This window comes from Sebastes fasciatus, chromosome 7, assembly GCF_043250625.1.
Source record: "Sebastes fasciatus isolate fSebFas1 chromosome 7, fSebFas1.pri, whole genome shotgun sequence".
In the NCBI taxonomy this organism is placed as follows: domain Eukaryota; kingdom Metazoa; phylum Chordata; class Actinopteri; order Perciformes; family Sebastidae; genus Sebastes; species Sebastes fasciatus.
The window spans coordinates 31,582,504-31,599,199 of NC_133801.1; the positions used below are offsets into that span (position 1 = coordinate 31,582,504).

Consider the following 16,696-nt stretch of genomic DNA (forward strand, 5'->3'; position numbering starts at 1 on the left):
GGTCACATTTATAATGTTACCAAAATGTCTTTATTAATCCAGTAGGATCAGGGCTGCCACTGAAGCATGTATTAACAGTAACAAATATGAATGCATGTATGTAATTGATTGATTCCAGGTGCAAATTGTGATAGAAATTGTATGAAAATAAATCTGCCCTGAGACTCTAGATTCCCAGCCTCGTAGCCGTGTATACATTACCTAGTTATCATGGCTTAGTGTGTGAGGCTCAGGCTGAACCAGGGCACTGCTGAGCAGTGAAATCCCCTCTAAGATCCGACAGATGAATCTCAGAGGAGGAGGCTGACCCCTCCTCTTTGTCCCAGCAGGGCCAGCAGGCAGCCAAACACGGCGTGTCTGTCAGATGAACCCTGCGCCGCCCAATCAAAAGAGCAGGCTGAATGTATTGTCCCGAGAGAACCGATAATGACCTTCATACAAAACAGAAACGCTGAGACTGAATATCTGTGATACTTCTATGATGTGTGAGCTTGTTTGAAATTATGAACCAAATCTTGAAGGTAGACATTGACTTTGAGGAATAATGGCTGGGATTTAAGATTATTTTTTTTAATGTTGAATCAAAGTTTGAGTTCATATTTTTACCAATAGGGGAGCTCCCTCCCACTGTAACATTTGGGTAATGTTTTTACCAGGATGCACTGTGTCTGTGTTTGTCCTGTATCTAATCTCAGGCATGAACAGCCTTAATGAGAGATCTGGGACTAGATCCTTGTCAACAACAGTGCTCCTCCTGCCAGCCTCTGGGTCAGTGCCTGCTGCTGCTGCCAAAGGGGCGGCGCCTGCACTCAAGGGCCTTGGCAGTTGTGGTTACTGAACCTATGATTAGTCTTGCTCCCCCTCAGACATTGGACATGCTGTCAGTGCTTACGCTGGCATTAAATGAGCCTTTCTGTATGCACAAAATCAGGTAAAATAGTAACTTAAGATGAGCATGTGAGTGGAAAGAAGAGAGGAGAGTCTGAGCCTCACGAGGCATGTCTAATGTCGAGCAAGAGTCGCTAGATGTGACTGTTCTGCCGGCGGAACCATAGTATACTGTACCCCCAAGTGTGGTTTAGCAGCCACAACCATTTTGTTCTGCCTTAATTTAGCCTTTCTGTATCCATTTTAGTCCCCATTCACAATACCGGTCCCTTGAGTGGTGACATGTTTATAAAAGGGTAAAAACACAACACAACATTTCTGTGTAATCTCAGGGAAAAAAGCGGAGAGGAAGACAGAGTGTGTTTGTCTGCTTTCTCCCCAAGTTTATTCTTTGTTTGTTGTTTTTTCTTATTTAAATATCTAGAAGATATTTCTTAATACAAACAGAACATGGGTGACGTTAAAAAGAAAATATACTAACAACTCTGGAAATTTAAATTATTTATATTAAAAATAGGGCTGTCAAAGTTTACACGATGATAATGCGTTAATGCAAATTAATTTTAATGCCACTAATTTTTTTAACGCATTAACGCAACTTGAGATTTTTAGGTTGTAGTTTTAAAGCTAGAGTGAAGATGCTGGCATCATATGAAACTAGAAAAATCAAAGGAATTCATTGGTATCATGTCATACTAGCTTGAGGCGAAGGAGGCTAAATAACACTCCAAACTTCTGCTAAATTTTGGGAAAAACTGGCATGACCATTTTCAAAGGGGTCTCTTGACCTCTGACCTCAAGATATGTGAATGAAAATGGGTTCTATGGGTACCCACGAGTCTCCCCTTTACAGACATGCCCACTTTATGATAATCACATGCAGTTTGGGGCAAGTCATAGTCAAGTCAGCACACTGACACACTGACAGCTGTTGTTGCCAGTTGGGCTGCAGTTTGCCATGATATGATTTGAGGATATTTTTCATGCTAAATGCAGTACCTGTGAGGGTTTCTGGACAATATTCATCATTGTTTTGTGTTGTTAATTGATTTCCAATAATACATATATACATACATTTGTATAAAGCAAGCATATCTGTCCACTCCCATGTTGATAAGAGTATTAAATACTTGACAAATCTCCCTTCAAGGTACATTTTGAACAGATAAAAGACTGTGATTAAATTGCGTGAATCATGATTAACTATAATCGCGATTAAATATTTTAATCGATTGACAGCCCTAATAAAATATGTATTTTTCGGTCAATTTTAATGTAATTATTGTATACTGCAGCCTTTTTTAATTAGTAAATAGAGCAGACTTTCTCCAGACTTTTACATGTAAATATGTTGTAGTGAAAGATAAATGCATGCTTTGAAAACTGTGGAAAAAATTACCATTGCTTTCAGTGACTCAAATGAACAACAAGGCACTGTGCCTCAGATACTCAGCATAATGACTGCAGCTGTGCATGAGCGTGTATGTGTGTGTGTATGTACTATAGGCTACACTAAGTCAACATGTTTGCAAGTGAATGATGGTGCTCAGGTGTGCAAGTAACCCACTTCCACTTGCATTTCTCTCATTATGTAAAATATAAAAAGCACTCGGCCGTATCAAACACTGCGGTCCAGAGGATGTACTGTGGGTATAATAATAATATACCCATCTCCTCAGCAGTTCTCCCCAAACTCCCACCACACCTCACTTTGTTAAATTGGCCTGTCATTCGACAAATATTTTCATTTTCATTAAAAGAAAAAGACCCAACAGCCCGAGTTCTTCCGAGCTTTAGCCCATATACACCACTCATCCTGTGTAACTTGCCCTTAATTTCATTATTCTCGTGTAAACATTTTAATGCCATATAGCCTAATTATGGAAGGATCCCTGAGGGGATTACTGCCTAATCCTCTTCCTCCCCATGAGCAATGGATGCTGTGCATGGCTTAATGCTCCAGGCCAGTGTCTCTCTTCTCTCTGTGGAGCCCTTTAGGGCCGCAACACAATGCATCAGCCCTAAAAGTGTTCTTTTTAGTAAGAGGGGAATGGGTTTGTGATTTAAGGGGTTGGAGTGAACATAAAGACAATCTCCTCAATTGGCAGAAATAATAATAGCAATAACAATGATAGTTTTACTTCTTGCATTTTTTTTTCTCTTCTTTTTTAAGAATAGACGACAATAAACATCATTTGAAATGCAGTAAAAACAGGTTATGGCAAGTATTTGCTCTTCATATGGAGCTTGTGAGCAACGTGTAGCTCTGTGGGCCGATAGCATCAGCAGATAGGATCACCGTTAATGGACCCGAGCAACCCAGAGAAAAGCCAGAGAGAGGCCGGTCTGACTGTGCAGCCTGAAGAGCGATGAAGGGGCGCTCTGGGAGTTGAGAGCGAAATCCACTTGTATTCCTGTAACACTATCGGCTATAATTGGCCGAGGAACGCAGATTAAGATTGATGAGACATTAAAGTGGCTCTTTGGAGTTTAAGGGATCGATAAATATCCCGATTTCGAGAGCTTTCGTTTGAGAGCAGACAAATCACTGTAACGGTGCTCCACAGCGACACTGATCTGAGAAACATGGAGGATGAAGCAGAGGAAGAGAGGAAGAGAGGGAGGAGGAGGGAGAGACTGGAATAAAGATGTGATCGCTATCAGCTGGCAGGGTCACAAACACACCTTACAATACCGGACAATTATTTTGACTTTAACAAGCTTGTAGTTGTATTGTTTTCCTACATGAATTAATCTTATTGGACAATAAAAGAGCTTTTTTATTATTATTATTTTCGGAATCTACTTACAGGCTGCTCCTTTTAAAGCAACCCTGCAGTGACGCAAATTCATATTTCAGATCTGCACTGCAAATGATGATAGAGGGAAATATGGAATTATTTTATTATATTTAACTTCAATTTGACTACAATAATTAATTTTCTAATTCTCTCCTGTTTAAAGGCGCATGGTGGTTTTACGCACGGAGCGGTATTTCGGTGCCAACAGGCCGTGTCTCCTGTAATCGCATCAGAATTAACCTCAGCCTCGCTTTATTTAACATAAATCTAATCTTTGTTTTCTGTGCATGTTACTGATTTCGCATGTGTCTATCCCCTCTCTCTGTGTGTATCTATAGGCCCAGTGGTGCTGAGCAGCCCGGCCCAGCTCGTGGCCCCCGTCCTGGTGGCCCGCGGGACTCTGTCCATCACCACCACTGAGATCTACTTCGAGGTGGACGAGGATGACCCAGCCTTCAAGAGGGTCGACTCAAAGGTAAGTCACCTGCAAGCAAGTGTGCAGACCGAGTTTAAAAGCGCACAGTTTGGCATCCCACATGTTCCACAGTTGATACATATATATATTTTTGTATTGTAACTGGCCTACATGTAGCCTCCTAAACATTTATTTAAATACACAATTTTTAGGAGGAATGAGAATGCGCAGGTGGAGGTGCTCTGCGCCTCTGTCCACGCTTTGTCTTTTGTATTATTTAATGACGTTTTGTGTCCAGAATTTTGTTATTAATCCCGGGTGATTTCTATTTTGTGTTTTTAAATTTTCTGCATCTTTTCTGCATTTAAAAAAAATAAATAATAATCATATGATGACCATTGAGGCCTTCTCGTCGTGCAGGTCACTGTAACAGTTTATCCATAAAGTTATGCCAGCCACCTAATGGTAATAAAATAAAAAATAAAATAAATAGGGGGCTGTGGTTTAGATAAATGCAAACTGATCGGCAATGTTGTAGGTCTGTTTAAAATATTGTGTATGAAATTAATTAATTCCTATTTCCCTATTTTCTTTTTTAAAGTGTCAACATCCAGAACCCGAAATTAAAGATCCCATTATATTATTATTGCATGGCGTTAGGCCTACTTCACTACTGTCAAAAACACATTTAATAAAACCATAATGGGACACAAATATAAAACAGCTCGTTTTATTAGCTCTTTAAATTAGATCAAAGACAGAAATAAAAAAATCAGATCACAGATGTTATAATCCAGTGTATTTCAAGTGCATTTTTTTTTTCAATTAAACTGTAATATATATATACTATATATATGTTATCATTTTCATTTTTTTTATCATGTAGGCCTAAGCATGGTAGAGATAAACAACAACCAAAACGAGTACTTTAAATAATAATTCAAGTAAATTGATGGAATGTTTTTCAATGTCGTAGACGCCTATCAAAATGTAAACTTTCAAAAAATCAGACAATGTCCATTGAAACAGATGAATCCGACTACCACTGATGCAAGTATAAATTAATAAGGTTTTCTACCAGATAAAAGAAAAAGTTCAGAAGTAGATTTAAACAGGTGGATCCTATTTACGTGTCACAGAACAACATTCACAATTTCAGACCACTTGAATCACAATCTATGAATGTATTTACAGTATAAAATGTACAGATGTGTGTTTGAATTTATTCTTTTTCCAAAATTTGTCACGGGGCTTTATTTTAAAGCATTTTAAGGGGGAATGTGTAGGCAACCATGTGGCACGGAGAGAAAAGAAACCCACTGTTGATGTGGCTTCTTGGATTAATAGTTGCCAATAATTTAGACTTGCTCCTAAATATTGGCACCGCCAAAAGGTGCACGGGGACAGAATGGCAAACTAAAAGTGTTATAAAAATCATGTTGAATCAGGCCGGGACATATTCAACAACAGAGGACAGTCACATTTCACAAGACTTTTTGCAAATTGGTTGGCAATATTTGTTCTGTCCGTTTGTGAGCTCGTTATAGGCCTCTTTATTTACCACACTGTTTAAGACGAGGTGAACTAACATATTGTTGTTTTTTTTACCTCAGAGTTTCTCCAAGCTTTTGGGGTTGGTCAGTATTTCTCTCGCCAGTCGCCAAGTCTGTTTGGCTGCGTTCTCTAGAGATGAGTGAGGTTTCCCTTGAAACAGGTCTAAGTTAGGCAGGAAATAATGCGGGCACCTTCTGCACTGCAAACACGAGATGAGCTGCAATAGTATCCCGTTGAGGCGGTCTCCGAGGCAGTTCTCATCCCAGTCCGACTCCCGGGGATGCTTCTCACACTCGTAGGAAACCAAAGTCTTCATGTGGTAGTTGTTCAGAGGCTGTCCGGGCAGCTCCAGGTGACGGTCGCGCAACGTTTTGAGCACCGACAAGCACTTCTTCCTGCATCCGCCCAGGATGAGCCGGTTCTCGGCCTCGGCGAACTGCAGCACCCAGGCGTCGCTCTCTGCGGAGCTCTGCTTGCCGTTCAGAGAGTAGCACTCTTTGGATAACAGATTGAAACCCTCCGCTTTGACTTCAGCCACCCGGTTGGGACCAGGCCAGGGGATGTGAGGGAGAGGCCAGTGAGCAGCGCTGCGAGGCCAGATCCCGGTGCACTTGAACGCCGGAGTGATTTGCACCACGTATCTGTCTCTAATGCGCAACCTCACCTCACTGGTGTCAGCGACCATTTTGACAACATCTCTGTAGCTGCATTTATCCACAGCCTGCGCCACCAGAGTCTGAAACCTGGAGCGGATCTTGCGCGCCGAGAGGTACCCGGAGGCTGTGATGAACTCGACCCACAGAGACATGCTCCTCTTGCGGCCGTCGCTGAGCTTGAGCACGGCGCAGCCCGGCAGAGAGCCGTCATCCACGAAGTTGAACACTCCCATCTGGTTGAGATAGAGCACCACCTCGAACTCTGTGGGAGAAATCACCTCCAGACCCTCGAAGCGGTTATCCATCTCGCTGAGAGAGCTGATGAAGCGGGGCTCCTGCACCTCCACCTCCTTCAGGACGTCCGACACCACCTTGCACACCTCCCGGATGCTCTTGGAGATGGCCGCTTTCCGAGACTGGCATTTCTCGTTGTAGTATTTGTTGAGGTGATACACCAACTTTGCCTGTGCGGCTATCATGTTCGGGCAGAGATCCGGGTTGTACACCGGAGTCTCGCAGTAAGCCGACGGATCCAACGCGGCTGTTTGTATGGGAGCCAATTTTAGAGAAGAAAGGATCTATTTAAAAAGAAAAAAAAAAGAAGATGTCTATTTATAAGACAACTATTTTAAAGCTTGCGCTTCAGAGCACATGCGTAATAATCCTATCATAACATGCACAGCTGTTGGACCGTAAACTGCATTGAAGTGCACGAAGCAAAGTCCTCCACTTTATCAGGACGGCCTGCTTAAAAGTCCATTTCACCCCTTGTGAGGTTCAGGAGCCGGATAAACGCCTTTTTGTTGTTTCTCTGATCACTGTGCCAGTGAGGAGTCGCGTAATTGCGCCGAGTGGAGTTTTCCCTCCTGACGCAGCCGCCCGGTGCTGCTGTGTTTTACACCAGGAGACACACACTCTCTTTATTATAAGGGAGGAGTTGAGACCAACATGTCCAATCGCTGTGTGATGCGTCACCGCTCCCCAGTTTATCCAAAACAAATTCATCCCCGGGTGTTATATAGGAGTAAAAAGGTACAGGTAGTAGTAGTATATCGAGGAGCGGAAGTACACCTACGCATTAGGAGAGAAGAAAAAAACAACAACAGCTATTTCACAGCGTTACGTTGCTTTTTCTTGGACTCTATCTGCTGCTTTTTTAGTCCGCTTTATTGAATCATTTATGAAACAGTAGGTGGATTTAGAATTGTTTTAGAAGTATTCATGTTTTCGGATAATAAAACTTTTAATTTTGCTTTATTATTTCAGTATTTTCGTTTTCTCCAGTGGACCGGATCTATTTACTTCTATACAAGGCGCATCAGTTTAATAAAAATAAAATTGAATGGAGTTTGTTTTTTTTAAACAAAAAAAATAATTTTAATTTATATATGAGGTTTGGCTTATTTGTGCGTTTTATTTTTGAAGCCATACCTTAATAAAACGATCATGAAATAGTTTATTAACTAGACCTTAGTTAGTTAGGTTAGTTCAATTAATTGAACAATTGAAGGCTTATTTCTGAAAGATGGAAAAGGTATCCCGCTATATTTATATTTAGTACTGTGATTATTTTTGACACATTCATTGTTAGTTTACATCTGGAGCTCGTGTTACCATACAGACTGAGAAGGCGGATTTGTTTTGCTCTTTTTTTGTGCGGCACCAGACTGTAATGTGTTAAGCAACAATTTCACGCGTCAGTATTTTCCAGTCATTTAATTAATATATACTGTAAAAAAAAAAAAAATTGTGTTCTTAACATACATTTCTTTTTTACTTTGCTCAAAAAAGAAAAGTACATTAACCTACAGTATACACTAAACTATATATTGCAATGTTTTATTGTATAAAAAATAAAGAAGAATGCATAAAAGAGTGAATGTATAGATTTGTGCTTATATAATTGTTTATTGTAGTTGTGTGTGTGTGTGTGTGTGTGTGTGTGTATATATATATAAATAAATACAATTATTAAAGCACAGACCTTCACTCTTTTACACATTACACATTTTATTGAAAATGTTTGTAATATTGATTTTATTTTGGTTTTGTACATACATGTCAGTAATCCAAATTCCTTATTAATGTACGTGAATAATGTACATTGATATTCTACAACTGGTTATATTTTTTTCTTCTTCAACAAAAAGATAAAGATTGTAGCACCAAAACAACAGAAGCAATGAGAAACATAGTTTAAATGTTTTTAAAAAAGAGAGAGAAAAGAAAGACAACTAGATAAAAAAAACATTAATTGCCAATAATTCTAACAATTAATATCAACATACCTGACCATTTTATTTAAAGTCCCATTAGTGTGTTGTTTGTAGGTACAGCTATAGACAATGATTCACAATAAAGAGATGTTGCATCCACACTAAACCTCTCATCACTACACTGGCACTCCATCTCACGAGGTACAGTGCATGCTTTGAAGAGGACTTCAAAAAGATAATGCTGCACGGATCAGATAAGGAACACAAAGGCATTTACACTCATCTCTGCTCTAGTCAGAACTGCATACGACCAGACATGAGGGCAAAGCGGCGCTCGTCAGCTCTGACTCACTACATGGATGCGGCTGAGCGGGAGGTGGCGTGTGCAGGAAGGACCCTGATAGATAGATAGATAGATAGATAGATAGGTGACTCCCATTATCATCACAGCCTGTCACGGACACACTGCTAGTAGCTTCATGGCAAACCCCACAGATAATTTTACACTGTTACCAGGCAGAAATTACAGATATGGAGTAGCATCATTCTTTTTTTCATAAGTCTAATTAGGGGACATGATAGAGGTGTATATAAAGCTTCATCCTGAAATTAAATATTGAGATTAGCTCTATATTCTATCACATTTAGGTCTGAATAAATTTCACAACCAAAAATGTATATTGTCATTGACATATTTCTTGAGGATATGGAGGACATTATGGAGGTTTTCATGTGGTGAGAGGTAGCTGAAGCCTCTTGCCCTCTCAGGCTTTGATAGTCTTTTCTCCCACTCTCTCCCACTGTCTGTGGCCCAGCAGGTACTTGCCTTTTATTGAAACCAGACTAGCCTCACGTTCCAGGCTATGTTGCTCCCAGTCAGATATCTCCCCGAATCCAGTTGCACCTCTTGAGCGTGTGCTCCGGCCTTTGGCCGTGCGTATGCGTGATAGAAGGGGGGGATTTTCATTGAGATGATCACCTCTTAATCTAAAGCATGTGGGCTGCACAGATCTCACAGTAACTCAACCTGCTCCGCAGTCCCGAGACGCCAGCAGTTGTCAGGTCTAGCCTAAGACAATCGAATCTTCTTAGCCATATCTTTGCCATTACAACATTGCGAGCTTTGTTGCTTCATTGGCTACCCCGCTAGGCTATAGGAGGCCCTCCAGTGTGATATATGAGGCTGTGATTCCAGCACAGGCCTATTTCTGACCCAGCAAAATGCATGCACGATTGTGTAAATCAATACAATGTCTTCTACTTCCCCTAATTTTGCACGAGCATGTGACCCTGTTTTCAAGGCCTCTTTGTTTCCAGAGCATGCCTCTACACTTATTCATTTTTTTTCTCCTCCATTTTTCTTTTTTCCTTTCTTCCAGCAAGACTGATGGTCCTGTTAACATGGCCGGGCGTAAGGTCAATGGTCCTTGTCTGATGGCTCAAATTGCCCTTTGATGACACCACTCGTGCTATGAGTGATTTGAAATGATATTTTACTGATTGTAGCCAAAGTTATTAAATGTAGGTTGCTTCATTTTATATTTCATCCTCTAGGCTTTATGCAGTATTTATACACATGAATTAGTAATATATATGCATTTAACTAACGCATATGTGTTCATAATCAAATGCTCATAATCTAAATAGAATTATTTTTATTATATGTATGTACAAAACAGTATGTAGCCTCTAGCGTTTAATGAAAAATAATATTTTGAAAAAGTGAGTCTCCGGGGGGAAATGAAAAACTCATGCTCTACAATCATGAAAGTTTATTGGCTATTTTGAACAACACTGTCCTCTGTGGCTGTGGCTTTAACTGTATTTTATAACATCTTTTACAGTGATATTTATGCATGCTGTCTTTGAGTTTCAATTTTCAATATTACCTCATAATAAAATAGTCAATGACTTTATATAAGTGTAGCATTTAGCTGATTTTAAGCTGGATCAAGACCTTTATGACCAGCAATCCTCTGACTGGTATCATAATTATAAGTGCGGTTTTATTATTTTAATAATCCTATTACAAGAGAACAAATATGGTCTGCCATATGGCTTTTTCATTAAATTTCCGGGGTCATTTAGTTTTGAAAACGAGAGCCATGTCCCATACAAAGGGAGTATACCAGCTAGCTCCCAAGCTAATATGCAGATTAGTCAAAGTGGACTTAATAGGATGACATATTTCTATATAAATCAGATTAAAAGCAGTGACGCTTCAGAGAAGTGACATCAACACTGGCTCTCAAACTGTGAGAAATAATATACTTTAATCTCATGGGATGCAGCCGCTCACTTTGACACATTTCCTATAATTTTATTTGTCACCAAATGAAATTGTCATTGGGATTTTTAATAACGGAACATTATTATTCCAAGCAATATGGTGTCTCTGTTGGAGGCCAGTTAATTTTTTGGGCCTGGAGCCTCACTGAGGACCCCCTTTGGATTGTGTCCATTCATTTGTTTTATCCTCCGCTGTGTATTAGCAGCTTCCTCCAGAGAAGTCAGGAAGCTGGAGCACATAGCCAGAGGCTCTCAGGGACCCCTCAGTGATCACCTCAACAGGCTCTGTTCACTGTGAACCACATCCATAGCATATAACATCAAACTTATCAGCATGATGGAGATTTTTGAGGCAACAGAGAGGTGGAAAAAAGTGTAAATCATGAAACTTAATTGATTGTCTCAGCTTCATTTGGCCCTTCACCCCTCCCCTCTGCAATATGGTACGCTTGTCAGCCTCCGTGATAAATTACATGCATGTATTTGCATGAATTTAGCATGAATACAATTCAGTTTTGTTTGCCAAAATAACGATCCAGAAAATGTCTGGTTTGCTTAACAAAAGGAAAACACAGGCTTTGTGTACTTTCTTCCTACACAGGTATGCAGTTGAGAGCAGTGAAAGTGCTGGTTGTGCTCTGAACTGGTTTTATAAGCACACAGCTTAGCGTTGTATTTTGTCATACATAAGTTTGCTAAACATTGGGTGTGTTGGAGACTGTGGCTGGTTTATTATTACTTTATTCAGCAAGGTTTTTCCTGTTTTTTACATATCGGTAGGGCTCTGTTTGTTATAGAATTGATTAGTGTATTTGTAAACATGCAGTTCTTTTTCATTTTCTTTTATTTATCAAAGAAAACTATACGCCTGACTTCCATCTTGTCTGTCGTATAAAAGGCAACCATTCAGCAGTAGCGGCAGCAGCAGTGTGATTAATCTTAATGTCTGCGTTGAGATGTCTGCCACCTACAGGTGGGCGCTGTAATCATCTGCCCACTGACCCCATGATGCTCATCCACAGCCCTCTTTGCAGCCCCCGCGTCTTATAAGTAATTTCAAATCTCAGATTAACCGAACACAGTTCCCTCCCACGTTGTCACGTGATCTCAGAGCACATCGAAAGCACAGAGCAAACGGAATGGGAGAATCGGTGGCACATTGTAGGTCCGGAGCTGTTGGTAATCAAACGCTGCTGGTGAGGCCTGTGATAAAATTAGGCAATGTTGCCTAAATAAGGGATGAAGGGTTCATAATTGCCAGTCCTGGAGATCTGAGGTGCCGGGTGCCAACTGTCAGAGCAAGGCTAATGATGACAAATGTCCCTCTATGCAGATTGCTGCAGCAGCATGGGTGTGCAGCTGAGGAAGAACAAGAAAAGAAAAATGCAGAGGGCCTAATAAGAGAAAGTCTGTGTGCACATATTTAATGACCTACATGGAAACAAACTGATGGGCTGCCTTTGAAAGTGCTAAAGCTTGATGCTGCTACCATAAGATGGAGGAGTCCCCTACAGTACCTGTGACTGATATTAATAGTCATTAATCTCTGTGACTATATGAATAATCAGCGCTATCTGCTGCTTAAACCGATACGGCGAAGAAAAAATAGAAACTATAATTAACTGACATTTGCTTGCGAGCTTGTCAAGATGATTTAACAATACAAATGTGTCATGTTGGAAAAGTCAGCTCTATATTTAGCCAGACGATCCATCAGCTCCAGTGTAGAGGAGCATGGATCAGCGTTGTCCTTGTGTGTAGTTTCCCTCATTAGCTTTTCTTTAGTCGATTATCTTTTGGTCATTATTGTGCAAGATGGGAAAGTTTTGTAACCAGATAAATGATCTGTTTGCTCATGTACAAAATAACAGGCTGTTCCTGGTTAACATAGCTAAACTGTTGTTGGTTAACATAAACGTTTTTGTGTCTTAAAAGTGCTCTTGATTCTAACCTCCTTTTGTAGCAGAGAGCCATAAATCTGATTTCACTTACTGTGACGTAAGGCTCACGCTAATAAAAGAGCAAACCCGGAGTGTTGCATGGCCAGATTTCCCCAATTTGTTGCATGAATGGCTTTTGAAAGGGGGTCCCCCTCTGTACAAAGGGAGTCTCGTCTTTGTTTGGTTTCGCCCCATCTGTGTCATCTGGTGGTCTGTGCAAAGAGGGTGGTGTCTCGGGGCGCTCCCCAGCGGCGATGCCAGTTGTTTTATGGACTCGACGGAGTGGTGCTGGGAGTTCATAAGTTGGCCGGCCCATTGTGTGCCGAGCCCAGCTGACACGTGTGAATTGACTCCAGCATATTGACAGATCATTTCCATTAATGAATCGGAGGAGTCCGCCTTGTTTCACTCTGTGATTTATGCCCTTGCTTCATCATCCTCTGAGCTCAGGGTTAACTAACAGCCCCCCAGAATGACTAAACCATGAAGCCAGTTGGCTTTGTTCAGTAGTTTTATGCTTGGATGGATATACTTTAAATGCATTTTATATCTTATAGTTGAAATCGAATCAGGTGAATTTATTCAAATAAGGATTTTACAATTTGTAAAACATATGACATCCTCTATCCGTAGATTCTAGGGATGCACCGGTACCGATACTGGATCGGATATCGGGCCCGATACTGACTCAAATAGCTGGATCGGGTATCAGTGACAATAGGGCCGATCTATTCAATTCAATTCTGTGTTTATATACTATATACATTATATACTGGAATTTTAATTCCTGTTTAAGTTTTGACCAATTTGTTGCTGCATTAAAATGGTTTACACCTGAATTGTATTTCCTGTTAATTTTGAGGATTTTTTACCAAGTTGCTGGTATATGATTTATCATTTTAATAATAAATATCAATTCAGTAAATTATTGGTTTTATGTTTTAAGTTAGGAAAGCAATGTTTAAGTCAAGCTTAACGCATAAAAGAATGATCTCAGTCACTTCCACACAGTGAGGCTTACAGCTTATTAATTTAACACTAGTACCGGATCGCTACTCGGTTTTGGCCGATACCCAAAGCCCAGGTATCGCTATCGGGACTGAAATAGTCGGATTGGTGCATCCCTAGACTCTCTTAGAATCATTGTAGAGTTTATATATCTGATATTTACTTCTAATATAATAGCATCTTTGTTAAATCATTATCTAGAAACTGTTTCTGAATGTAATTCTGCACATTAAAACATAACTGCCTACGAGGAATAACTAGGTGATGTACAGTCGGTTATTAACAAGCCACCTTGGACAACTATAAGTTTCCATTCATCAAAGAACTCTGTTTCTTTGGGGATGTGTTGCCGCCCCGGCTGTTTGTTGATTTGATGCTGAGCTGCTTTTGTTTGTAACCGCTGGTGTCTCATCAGCTCGGCCCTGATTCTCCATGGCGGCCATCCAGGTTGTTCAAAGCAACAGCCACACACTGCTGATAGCGCTGGCCTCAGCCCGGCCTGTCACCCCCGCGCCGCTGCCACATGGAAGGCACATTTGCTCGCCACCATTTTATGCCGCTGTCACCCTCCCTTCAAGAGCGAGGGGAAAGAGGGGAGGTGAAAAGGAGAGGAGGGAAAGAGGGAGGCTCACCCTGAGCGGATGCGAGACAAAGATGGCAGCAGAGACATTTTGTCTACTTTCATTAGTTCTGGTGGGGGTGAGCCGCGCTGAATATTAGCCTGTTACTGGCAAAGCCACACATTGTGGAGCGCAGACGGAGCGCATGTCACAATCAAATCTACCCCACCTCATTTCCATCTTCCTCACTGCAAAAAGTGGGACATATGGGGCAGGATGCCAATTGCTTATTTTATATGGTAATTAACATCCCTCAAACCGTGTTATGTGGTAGGCGTGTCTCAACTGTGACAAAGTTTATCTCCCAAATTTACATATATATTCCCAGTAAGGTGAGATATTTTAAGATCCTAACAGACTACAAAGGCGTATGTGCTGTATGCCATTAAGAAATGAATGCTGGCCTTCGCTCATAGGTGATAGTTTTGTTGCGACAGTGTCACATTGAGCTAAACTCAGAAGCATCCTAAATCAGGGCTGTCATTTCTTTGAGTATCTATCTGGTATCTGTCAGCTTAAACCGGGACCCTACCTAAACCATCCACACACTGTATGGATCTGTGTGTGTGAACGGGGGCCTGTGGCCTAATGCACGGGGTGAGTGAGGGACAGTTGCGTATGTGATATGTTTGCACATGCTTGTGATGAACTTGGTTGTTAGATAGAGTGGTGCAGGAATGTGTCCTAAAATACGGAAATGAGTTAGCATTTTAGCACTTCTAGTTCCCTCGTCTGGAGGTCAATGTTTTTTTTAATGTGTTTTTAGTTAGATGCCTGAAATAAGGTCTTTGGTTAACACAAGCTTAAGAGATTTTAATGTTTTGTTTGGGGCTGTCAAAGTTAGCGCAATAACGCGCTAGCACAAATTTGTTTTAACGCCACTAATTTCTTTAATGCATTAACGCAACTTGCGATTTTTAGGTTGAGGCGGTCTCAGTTTTAAAGCTAGAGTGAATACTATATATATGATACTATCATATCATATGAAATGAAAAAACCTAAGGAATCCATCGGTACCAACCACGTCATGACGGAGGCCAAATAACGTTCAAAACATGTGTTAAAATTTTGGCGAGGAAAAACTGCCATGGCCATTTTCAAAGGGATACCTTGACCTGAAAATGGGTTCTATGGGTACCCACGAGTCTCCCCTTTACAGACATGCCCACTTTATGATAATCCCATTGGGACATCCCAGTTTGGGGCAAATCATAGTCAAGTCAGCACACTGACACACTGACAGCTGTTGTTGCCTGTTGGGCTGCAGTTTGCCATGTTATGATTTGAGCATATTTTTATGCTAAATGCAGTACCTGTGAGGGTTTCTGGACAATATGTGTCATTGTTTTGTGTTATTAACTGATAAATATATATATACATTTGCATAAAGCAAGCATATTTGCCCACTCCCATGTTGATAAGAGTCGACAAATCTCCTTTTAAGGTACATTTTTGAATGGATAAAATTTTTTATTAATTTGCGATTAACTATTTTAATCAATTGACAGCCCTCGTTTTGTTCTATGGTATAAAATATGTCAGTAAATATTAAAAAAAAAAAAAATCACGCTGACTCGTCCGCCTTTACAGCCTCATCGTGTATACTCACGCTCATGTGACCGCGGTGTAGTTTTAGCCTAACGTTAGCTTCTTTACTTCTGGCGATTGCATTCATGCTTCAAAAATCATAAAAGTGGTGTTCATTAGTGAAGATTATCTTGCTGAACAAGAACGTGTAAGTATCATAAATGTTTGTTTGCAACAGAGCTTATTTTCTGCAATAATCCAAAACCCAATGGAAAAATCTCGTTAGCTTTTTGTCGAGGGAACCCAGGGCGACTCTAACTTCTGGGTTGGCCTACACAAATACGTCATGCACCACTCTGTTATTAGCTGTTGTTTGTGATCAGCGTGCAAAATCATAATCACCCACTCCAAAACTTCTTTTTGGTGCTCAGCCAAAACAGAGATGCCTGATCTGGTTTCCTATTCTCCAGCCTGCATCTGATTCCTTTGTTTACCTAAATAACAACATTCACACAGCAAGCCTCTGATTGGCGCTCACCCCGGTGTGCGTGTGCGTATGTGTGTGTGAGTGTGTGTGTGTGTGTGTGTGTGTGTGTGTGTGTGTGTGCAGATGTATCTGAATGTTGTTTTGTCCTGCTGGGCTTTCATCTGTTGGACTCATTATAGTAGTCATCTCACTGGGCTGTAAAGAAGCTCAGGAGACGGGCTCCCCATGAAAGAGTCATGATGGACGAAGAAGTGCTGATGTGCAGGTTCCCGCCTCGAGGCTTTCACCTGCTCAG

The 16,696-nt window shown here is 40.8% G+C and overlaps 2 protein-coding genes across 4 annotated transcripts in view; one reads left to right on the forward strand and one right to left on the reverse strand.

Annotated features, from left to right (window-relative positions):
• Positions 1-16,696, forward strand: part of LOC141770603 (neurobeachin-like) — a 286,789-nt gene that overhangs the window by 205,162 nt on the left and 64,931 nt on the right. For 2 of the 3 annotated variants that reach the window (XM_074640308.1, XM_074640306.1), the window contains one exon: positions 4,028-4,164. In XM_074640308.1, the coding sequence (XP_074496409.1) occupies positions 4,028-4,164 (137 nt within the window). Of the gene's footprint in view, positions 1-4,027; positions 4,165-7,368; positions 7,503-16,696 lie in introns of those variants that run through there. The other variant, XM_074640307.1, reaches the window with a different exon arrangement.
• Positions 5,326-7,203, reverse strand: mab21l1 (mab-21-like 1). The gene has a single exon (XM_074640314.1). The coding sequence runs from the start codon at positions 6,791-6,793 to the stop codon at positions 5,714-5,716; it is 1,080 nt and encodes a 359-aa protein (XP_074496415.1). The 5' UTR covers positions 6,794-7,203; the 3' UTR covers positions 5,326-5,713.

Coding starts and splice junctions, on each gene's coding strand:
- mab21l1 (XM_074640314.1), bottom strand. CDS start 6,793: ATGATAGCCGCACAGGCAAAGTTGGTGTATCACCTCAACAAATACTAC.